The sequence below is a fragment of the Hypanus sabinus genome, chromosome 29, assembly GCF_030144855.1.
Source record: "Hypanus sabinus isolate sHypSab1 chromosome 29, sHypSab1.hap1, whole genome shotgun sequence".
Taxonomy (NCBI): domain Eukaryota; kingdom Metazoa; phylum Chordata; class Chondrichthyes; order Myliobatiformes; family Dasyatidae; genus Hypanus; species Hypanus sabinus.
This window is the reverse complement of record NC_082734.1, coordinates 29,733,062-29,743,381: the sequence shown is the minus strand read 5'-3', so window position 1 is coordinate 29,743,381 and position 10,320 is coordinate 29,733,062. Positions and strand designations below refer to the sequence as shown.

The following is a 10,320-nucleotide window of genomic DNA, read 5'->3' as shown; positions in this document are numbered from 1 at the left end:
TGAGCAGCAGAGGAGAATAGAGAGAAAGATCAGATGTAGTAGGACTGAGGGAGGGTGGGAGGATTGTGCTTCTAGGAAAAGAAGAGGCAAACTGTTGGAATGGGATGATATGGGTTTCAGGTTGGGGAAAAGGCTAAATCCTCTTGCTCCACTGAACTCTTGCCCTTGCCCTCTGCAGGCAGATCCGTGACTCCTTCGCTTGCAGCCATCGTTTCCCTGGTAACCCCAGGATGGAGAACACACCACTGGGCTCGGGGTTGATGGATTACCATGTGCTGAATCTGATCGGGGAGGGGTCCTTTGGCAGAGTCTATAAAGGCCGCAGGAAGTTCAGTGGACAGGTGCTGAGCCTGTGCCTCCCCCGAACACTACTTCACCAAAACCCCTGCTTGCCTACTCCTACCCCCATTCCCCCAGTGACCTTGTACGTCCTCCCACCTCCCTCTTCATCGGTGACACCCCTTGGTGTCCCCTACTCCATTTGACCTGTTCCCACCCCCATATGACCACATGATCCAGCCAGCCCCCCACCCTCAGCAACCTCTTCCCTGGTGACCTAAGCCCTGTCCCCACAGGTCGTGGCGCTGAAATTCATCCCGAAGGTTGGCCGCTCGGAGAAGGAGCTGAGGTGCCTGCAGCGGGAGATTGACATCATGCGGGGTCTCCGGCACCCCAACGTGATCCAGCTGCTTGACAGCTTCCACACGGACCAGGAGGTGAGGAACTGATCGATCGGTCCCAGCTCCGTCAAACTGCACCATCTGTGGCCGCCACGCCCTGAATGAGCGGTCTGACTGGCCGTTGAGTCTTATTTTTACAAAAATGTATTGTTACAAATTACATTCTAGAATACTAATCAGAATCCAGTTAATAAAGTGATAATAAACCAGATTATCACTGACATACAACATGCTGTGAAATGTATGTTTTCCAGCAGCAGTACTCTGTAACACATATAAAAAAAAATTATACAGGTAGTCCCCGAGTTACGAATGTCCGACTTACGGACAGCTCGTACTTACGAACCGAGGAAGGAGAACGCCGTCCGCCATTTTAAGTCAGATTGCGACACCGTCCGCCATTTTAAATTGTTGCCGTTGACACTGCCTTGAGTGTATATCTTTGTATTTGGCTTAAATTTTTCTTAAGTTTCACCCTGATCATGCCTCCCTCTCCCCCCCCACCCCCGGTTCCGGTTGGCTGGTGGCGCAGTGAGATCAGGACCGGGCTTGAGAATGGAAGTTCCCAGTTCGATCTGGTGACAGACTGCTCCCATGCCGGGTTGATGTCGATCCAGTGACTCCCGTACCATCCGTGCTGGGTTGATGTCGAGCTCTCAACTCGACCTCGTAAAAAAAAACCACTGCCACCTCCAGTTTAAATTCCCATGCAGAAAATTGTGGAGGATCAAATACCCAAACCCAGCACAGCCCCCACTTGTCCCATTTAACCTGTCTCAGTGTGGTGGACATAAGGAGCCAAGGAATACAGTATGGTGGTCCTTGGGACCCAGCAGACCTCGGGGGCCAGCAGAGGGCGGGACCCGCCGCCCGAAGTGTTTCTGTTCCGTTGATGGGAAGCGATTGCAATTGAAAATAAAGTGGAAATAATAAAGCGCTTGGAAAGCGGTGAAACGCCATTGGTCATTGGAGAAGCATTAGGCTACAGTTGGTCAACGATTGGGACAATTTTAAAGGATAAAGTGAGAATAATGGAGCATGTGAAAGGCCCTACCCTGATGAAATCTAAAATTATCACTAAGCAATGCAGTGGTTTAACTATTGGAATACATATTTTCTTGTGTTATATATGCATAGAAAGGTAAAATATATACTATATACTAAGACAAATATTAGACTAACCGACACTAAATAATACCGGATGTACTTGTTCCGACTTGCATACAAATCTGACTTAAAGACGGACTCAGGAACGGAACTCATTCGTAACCCAGGGACTGCCTGTATGCCTTTTGAAGATGTCCTCGATGCTGGGGAGGCTAGCAGCCATGATGGAGCTGGCAGAGTTTACAACTTTATGCAGCTTCTTTCAATCCTTTACAGTGGCCCCTCTGTACCATACAGTGATGCAACCAGTTAGAATGCTCTGCACTGTATACCTGTAGAAAATTGAAGTGGTCCTTGGTGATTCTCCTCAGACTCCTAATGAGGTATAGCCACTGTTGAGCCTTCTTTGTGATTGCATCAATATGTTCGACCCAGGATAGATCTTCAGAGATGTTAAAACTATTCTCTCTTTCCACTGCTAATCCCTTGATGAGGACTGGTCTGTATTCCCTCAATTTTTCCTTACTGAAATCCACAATCAATTCCTTGGTCTTACAAACATTGATGATGAGGTTGTTGCAACATCTATCAACCAGCCGATCTATCTTGATAAGATAGACTCCTCGTCACCATCTCAATAGTTGTGTCATCAGCAAATTTATAGACTGTGTTTGGGCTGTGCTTAGCCTCACAGTTGTGGGTGTAGAGAGAGTTCAGCAGTGGGTTAAGTAAGGATGCATCCTGAGGTGTGCCAGTGTTGTCAGTGAGAGGAGATGTTATTTCTGAACTGCACTGACTGGTCTGATGTGTAAGTAAAGGATCTGTTTACAGAGGGAGGTACAGAGGCTGATTTTGGAGCTTGTTCATTAATACTGAGGGTATGATGGTGTTTGAATGCGGAGATGTAATCAATTGACAGCAGCATGACGTATGTATTGTTGTTGTCCAGGTGATCCATGGTTGAGTGGCGAGCTAGTGAGATTATATGTGGTGTAGGCCTGTTGTGGTGTTAGGCAAACGAGCAGATCCAAATCCTTGCTTTGGCAGGAATTGAGTCTGGCAATAATCACTCTCTCAAAGCACTTAATCACAGTAGATCTGAGTGCAAATGGGCAACTCACCCTGCTCTTCTTCTGAAGCAGATGTGAACCAGCAACTGCAGCAGTGGAAGATTGAAGATGTTCTTGAACACTCCCACTAGTGGATTGGCACAGGTTTTCAGTGCCCTACAAGGTACACCATCAGGGCTGATGCCTTGCGAGGGTTCACCCTCATGAAAGATGTTCTGACGTTGGCCTCTGAGACAGAGATCACAGGGTCATCAGATGCTGCAGGGATTTGCATGGGTTTAATTTCTGCTCTCCCTTTCAAAGCACGCATAAAGGGAATTTAGCCCATCTGGGAGTGAAGAATCACAACCATTCATAAGGTTTGGTTTTGCCTAGTAGGTTAACATTGAGCTATTATAGGGGTGAGCTATATTTCCAGAAAGCAAAGTCAACAGCAGACCTTGATATAACCTCTGGTACTGAAATCTTGTTCTGAGTTCTTCAATTTTACTTTACAGAGATTCTGTGCTCACCAGCAGCATAGTTGGTATTGATGGTCTAAAGGCTCTGTATTTCAATTATACCTGCAAACTGTCCCACACTCACTTCCTTTTTCTTAAAGGGGAACTGCACTCACAACCTGAGCCTGTGGTCCAAGAAGGACTGATTTTGAGAATCAATATGTTTTTTTAATGTCTTAAAATGATGTTACTTACTGGGGTACCTATGTCTATGACTGGATTTCAACTGTAGTAGTTCTAAACTGATGTGAGATGGATTCTTGTGAGGGCAAAAGAACATAGATGGACATCCACATGTGCTTTATTGACAACAGCAAAGCCTTTGACTGTGCCAATCATGTCTAACTGTGGATCACCTTAAGACCCAAGGCTGTATCAGAACATTTGATCGTCCTTGTGTTTGATCTTTATATCAATCAAGAAGCAGCAGTTGGAACGGAACAAGAAGAAACAGAGTGGTTCAGCATCTGTAAAGGGGTATGACAAGGCTGTATTCTCCGCCCCTGCCCGTTTAATTTGTACACCGAACAAATCTCCAGAGAAGCAGGAGTATAGGAGGAGACGTCAAAGGGATAAGAATTGGTGGCAGAATCACCAATAACCTTCGTTATGCTGATGACACAATAATACTGGCTGAAAATGAAGAAGACCTGAAGCAAATGCCAACCAAATTCAAGGAACATAGGCTCAAAATGGGTCTGCACCTTAATCTGAAGAAGACTAAGATTATGACTATTAGCAGCACAACCGATTTCATTCTTAGATGGAGAAGAAATTGAAATGGTTGACAGTTTCAATTTACTTGAATCAATGATTAACACCGAAGTGGTACGCAGTTAAGAAATCCAGTGAAGAAGTGCCCTTGGCAGAGCAGTCATGGAGGATTTGGAGAAGATCCTTGCAAACAGGAATCTATCTCTATGTACACAGATTCAACTTGGGCAGGCAATGGTGTTCTCAACAACATCATATGGATGCGAACGTTAGATGGCAAAGAAGGAGGATAGGAAACGAATTGATGCCTTCGAACTGTGGTGCAAGAAAACTATACGCATCTTGTGGACCTCTCACAGAAGAAATGAACTGGGCCTCAGCGAGATCAAACCGTCACTTTCTGGAGACTCAAGTGACAAGACTCCGCCTATCACTCTTTGGGCGTATCATGCGAAGAAACAGCTCTCTGGAAAAGGATATCTTGCTCGGCAAGGTGGAAGGACAATGGAAGAGAAAAAGGCCGCTGATCAGAATGATGGACATAATAAGGACAGCTATGACTGCAACGTTATCTACGATGAGCCACCTTTGCAAGGATCTAAACTCATTTAGGGCAACTATCCATAGGGTCGCCATGAGTCGATGACTCAGTGGCATGTAACAACAAGTTGTCAATGGGAATATTTGATACTACAAATACAGAGACGTTATCAGTAACTGATAGAATCACTAACACAAACTAAATTATATTAAATAATCCCCATCCTGATCTTGGATGACTTTTATCCCGTGTGGTGTCTAACTGTCCTGAAACAGTTGCTTGGTACCTGTGTTTCACCTCCACTGTTACTCAGGCATGGACATATGCCTGGAACATTGCCTAGACAAAAACCACTGCTGCCCACTTCCAGGACCTATGGATAGTTATCTTTGCCAGAGCAAGTTTACTAGGACATCTTCATCCCTCCTTCCACCTTCCCCTTACTGGATGACTGCACATAAATAGGGTCACTGCACCCCTGGACAGGATAGTCCAATTGTGGTCACTGCGCCCCTGGACAGGATGGTCCAATGGTGGTCACTGCGTCCTGGACAGGATGGTCCAATGGTGGTCACCGCGCCCCTGGACAGGATGGTCCAATGGTGATCACCGCGCCCCTGGACAGGATGGTCCAATGGCGGTCACCGCGCCCCTGGACAGGATGGTCCAATGGCGGTCACCGCGCCCCTGGACAGGATGGTCCAATGGTGGTCACTGCGTCCTGGACAGGATGGTCCAATGGTGGTCACTGCGTCCTGGACAGGATGGTCCAATGGTGGTCACTGCGTCCTGGACAGGATGGTCCAATGGTGGTCACTGCGTCCTGGACAGGATGGTCCAATTGTGGTCATTGTGTCCTGGACAGGATGGTCCAATGGCGGTCACCGCGCCCCTGGACAGGATGGTCCAATGGTGGTCACTGCGTCCTGGACAGGATGGTCCAATGGTGGTCACCGCGTCCCTGGACAGGATGGTCCAATTGTGGTCACCGCGCCCCTGGACAGGATGGTCTAATTGTAGTCACCGTGCTGCAGCTTCATTCTCCAATTGGACTCCCTGTTTCCCCGATAAGAATGGTTTGATGCTGGTTGCCGCATCCCTGGGCAGGACAGTCTGGCTGTGGGCACCATATCCTGGGACTGAGCAGCTTGATTGTTGCCACCATCTGTTTGAGCAGGGTGGTCCAGCAGTCGTCTCTGCACCTTTGGATGAGTAGCATCTTGACCTCATTTTCAGGGTTTGTGGGAGTGCACTGTATATAAAGACAATTGTAGACATGGTGGTGGGTGGGGCGAGGCGTGAAGTGATGTCATGTCTGGTGTCCCACTCTGGCTTGCTTCCACTGACTTCTTCCTTCCTGCAGGTAGTGGTGGTGACAGAGTATGCAGAGGGTGAACTCTTCCAGGTGTTGGAGGACGATGGCAGCCTCTCCGAGGAGCAGGTGGGTGAGTCTGTGCCAGACCATCCTACATTCCTCCACCCTGTTCACTCCCTTGCCTTCATTTTCCCCTCCCACCCTCGCTGATTACCTCCCTCCTCCACCCATGCCTTAAGCACACTCCGCATCCCTCTTCGTCTTGCCACTATCCTGCCCCCACCCTTTACCCCTCTTGTCTGCTCCTCCCCTCACCTCTTTCGCCAACCTCCAAGTACCTCACCCTTATCCCTCTATCCTTCTCCCCCACGTCTCTCCCACTGTCACTTACACCCCGTGTCTCATTCCCTGGCATCTCCCCACAAGACCCCCTCTCACTGACCTTTCCCCCCGACACTCCCTCTGATTCCCCCTCACTCCTCACATACCTCCTCATTCCTCTCTCAATCCCTTGCTCAATCCTCCCAATCCCTGCCTCACATCTGTCCTTCCCTTCGCTGTCGTCAATCCTTCCTTGCCCCCCCCCTTCTTTTCCTCCCTCTTTCTCCCCCTTATCTTTCCCTGCCACACCCTCTCCCCTCCTTTTCTCTATCCTGGTTCAGAAAGCAGCTCCTAGCTCCGCTCTGATTTCCTTGCTCTATTTCCAGGTCCAGGAAATCAAACCAAAGGTCAACTGATATCTGCTCTGTACTACCTACACCTTCCTCCCCCCCCCCCCCCCCCCCCCCCAGGTAGGACAACAGCTTACTCTGATCTCTCTGCTCTGTGTGCAGGTCCGGGAGATCGCGGGGCAGTTGGTGTCTGCTCTGTATTATCTGCACTCCCACCGCGTTCTGCACCGGGACCTGAAGCCTCAGAACGTTCTGATCGGCAAGGGAGGGATCCTCAAACTCTGCGACTTTGGGTGAGCTAAGTCCCAGGACTTCCCACCATCTGTGCCAGTGGATGTCACGTACTGCAGTGCGCGGAAGGGAGGTCCTGAACTGTGTTACATGACCTCGATGGTCAGTTCTTCACAGGAATATCTGAATTACACATGGCACTCCCTTCAGCAACTAGGAGTGCTGGTATGGGGAAATGATTCAGTGAGTGGAAGTGAGTGATGAGGTGCAAGCATCAGAGTCTGGCTAGAAAATGGAACATTCAATTTAAGCTACTCCAATTTAAGCTTTTAAGCTACTCCAAGCTCAATTTAATCCTTGCATCTCTCAGAGACCTCCATTTTTTCTTACATCCGTGTGCTCATAAATGTCCTTACATGTCCTCATCCATCAACCCCTTAAATATGCTACATAGGTTGGTAGGGTCGTTAAGGAGGCATATGGTGGGTTGGCCATATTGAGTTCAAGAGCTGTGAGGTAATGTTGCAGTTCTATAAAAAGCTAGGTTAGACCCTCACTTGGAATGTTGTGTTCAGTTCTGGTCACCTTATTATAGGAAGGATGTGGAAGCTTTAGGGAGGATGCTACCTGGAATAGAGGCCATGCCTTATAAGATAGGCTAAATAAGCTAGGGTTTTCCCCTTTGGTATGAAGGCGGATGAGAGATGACATGATAAAAGTATACAAAATGAAGAGGTACAGATTGAGTAGATAACCAAAAGACTTTCCCAAGATGGAAATGCTTATAAAGGGCCATAATTTTAATGTGATTGGAGGAAGGTATAGAAGGAATATTGGAGGTGCCTTCTTTACGCAGAGAAAGGTATGTGCGTGGATGGTGGTAGAGTCAGATACATCAGGCACAATAAATGATAGAAAAAAATAAAGGCTCTGTAGGAGGGAAGGGTTAAATTGATCTTAGATTAGATTAAAAAGTTGGCACAATATCATGGCCTGAAGGGCACGTACTGTGCTGTAATGCTCTGTTCTATGTTCTCAAGTGAAATTGCACTTCGGAGCAGAGATGAAGTGCGCTAAGTGTCTTTTTTCACTTCCTCTGACAGCTCGTTCGATTTTTGGAGAGGAAATGAAAGGGACGGATATAGTAAGAAAACTTAGAAGAGGCAAGAGCACCGATAGGTCACAATCTTTCTCTACTGGGGAGGGGAGTCTAAAATCAGAGGGCACGGGCCATAGGAGAGAGGAGAAAGGTTTAAAAGGGCAGGTTTTCCCACAAAGAGGGTGGCGGGAATATGGAATGAGCTGCTAGAGGAAGTGGGAATAGTGACTCCAATTAATTATACTTGGACCTGTATTTGGCGTTGATTTAGAATAGGAACACCAAGTTTCAGAGATCACAACTCCAATGTGGTGCAGGTATAGAAGTGTAATGAATGGTACATACTTAGACCTTGACAACTACAACCTTAGCAAACTTCTGTAGATGTGTGGAGGAGAGTATATTCAGTGGCTGCATCGCAGCCTGGTATGCAAACACCAATGCCCTTGAATGGAAAATCCGACAAATAGTCATGGATGGCCCTGTGTATAATAGGTAAGGTCCTCCCAACCATTGAATGTATCTACATGGAGCGATGTTGCATCAAAACAACATCCTTCATCACAAACCCACACCACCCACGGCTTGCTGTCTCCTCGCTGCTGCCATTAGGAAGAAAATACAGGAGCCTCAGGACTCACACCACCAGGTTCAGAATTAGTTACTAGCCCTCAACCACCCTCCTTGAACCAGAGAAGATAACTTCACTCAACTTCCCTTTACCCCGTCAATGAACTGTTCCCACAACAGTGGACTCACTTTCAAGGACTTTTCATCTCATTTTCAGAATCAGCATCAGGTATAATATGGCATATGTCATGAAATTTGTTGACTTTGAGGTAGCAGTATGTAATAATAGAAAAAAACTATTACAGTAAATATATTAAATAGTTAAATAAAAAGTACAAAAATAGAAATTAAAAAAATAGAGAGGTAGTGTTCATGGGTTCAATGTCCATTCAGAAAACAGGTGGCAGAGGGGAAGAAGCTGTTCCTGAATCACTGAGTGTGTGTCTTCAGGCTTCTGTACTGTCTTCCCGATGGTAACAATGAGAACGTGACCTGGATGGTGGGGGTCCTTAATGATGGACACTGCTTTTTTGAGACATTGCTCCTCAGTACTTATTGCTTATTTATTATTGTTTATTTTTGTATTTGCACATTTTACTGTCCTTTTTATTGTCAGGCTTTCCATTCTGTTGGTATGGTCTTTCATTGATTCTATTATGGTTATTGGATCTATTGAGTGTACTTGCAAGAAAATGTTGAAGACGAAGGGTTGAAGATGTGACATATATGTACTTTGATTATAAATTTACTTTGAACTTGAGGAGAGGGACTTTGGTTTGAGTACAAACATGGCAGTCCTGTATGTAACTCCAGTCTCTCTTCACTATTTGTACCCATTCCAAACCCATTGCTCTATTTTGTTTACTCCTCCTCTCCCTCTCCCCACTTTTCGCTCCATCTCTCTCCTTCTCTAACCTGCTCTATGTACCTCTCCCTCTCTCCCCTTTCTCTGCCTCTCCTTATTACTCCCTATTCCCCTCTCCTCCACCTCTTTGCCTTACACCCCCTTCCACCCTATCTCCCTCCCCTCCCTCACTCTCTCCACCATTTTGCTCCCTTAGTTTTGCACGGGCCATGAGCCAGCAGACTCTCGTGCTGACTTCCATCAAAGGGACCCCGCTGTACATGAGCCCAGAGCTGGTGGAGGAGAGACCCTATGACCACACGGCTGACCTCTGGTCCTTGGGCTGCATCCTCTATGAGCTCTTTGTCGGCACGCCTCCCTTCTACACCAGCAGCATCTTCCAGCTGGTCAGCATTATCGTCAGAGACCCTGTCAAGTGGCCCAAGGGCATCAGCTCCCAATTCAAGGTCAGTCAGCCTCTGTGATCTTTGGAGGGGGTTTTGATGTGTGAAATGAGAATCACTGTTGGGGTAGAGTGTCTGTGAGCTAACGGAGGGGATTCAGTGGGTAGGGGGAGCCTATGTTTGGGGGACTGTTTATTGGCTCTGGCATGGGATTTGGTGGGTGGGGGGAATCGGTGGAGAATGGGGGCAATCCCCTGCCTATTGCAGAGCTTCTGATCCAGCCTTTCATCACCCCCCAACCCAGGAGTTTCTTCAGGGACTTCTGACCAAGGATCCAAACCAGAGGCTCTCATGGCCTGGTCTCCTCCACCACCCATTCGTGGCTGACAGAGTACTCGGTGAGTGGGTCAGGGAATGGCAGATGGTGACAGGGTGATAGAATAGGGAGGGAGATCGGTGGGGACAAATGTAGAGAAAGAGAGAGGTATTGGACAGGGAGGTGGGACAGGGAGCTGGAGGGTGGTAGAAAGGGAGAGAGGGTGGGAGGTGGGTGTGGGGCTGGAAGGGGAGTATT

The 10,320-nt window shown here is 47.5% G+C and overlaps 1 protein-coding gene across 5 annotated transcripts in view; it reads left to right on the top strand.

Annotated features, from left to right (window-relative positions):
* The window catches only part of stk36 (serine/threonine kinase 36 (fused homolog, Drosophila)), a 61,825-nt gene that overhangs the window by 671 nt on the left and 50,834 nt on the right, over positions 1–10,320 (top strand). For 4 of the 5 annotated variants that reach the window (XM_059954059.1, XM_059954060.1, XM_059954062.1 and 1 more), the window contains exons 2-7: positions 179–341; positions 576–716; positions 5,976–6,053; positions 6,761–6,891; positions 9,560–9,809; positions 10,051–10,144. In XM_059954059.1, the coding sequence (XP_059810042.1) occupies positions 231–341; positions 576–716; positions 5,976–6,053; positions 6,761–6,891; positions 9,560–9,809; positions 10,051–10,144 (805 nt within the window). In that variant the 5' untranslated portion in view covers positions 179–230. The remainder of the gene's footprint in view (positions 1–178; positions 342–575; positions 717–5,975; positions 6,054–6,760; positions 6,892–9,559; positions 9,810–10,050; positions 10,145–10,320) is intronic. The other variant, XM_059954061.1, reaches the window with a different exon arrangement.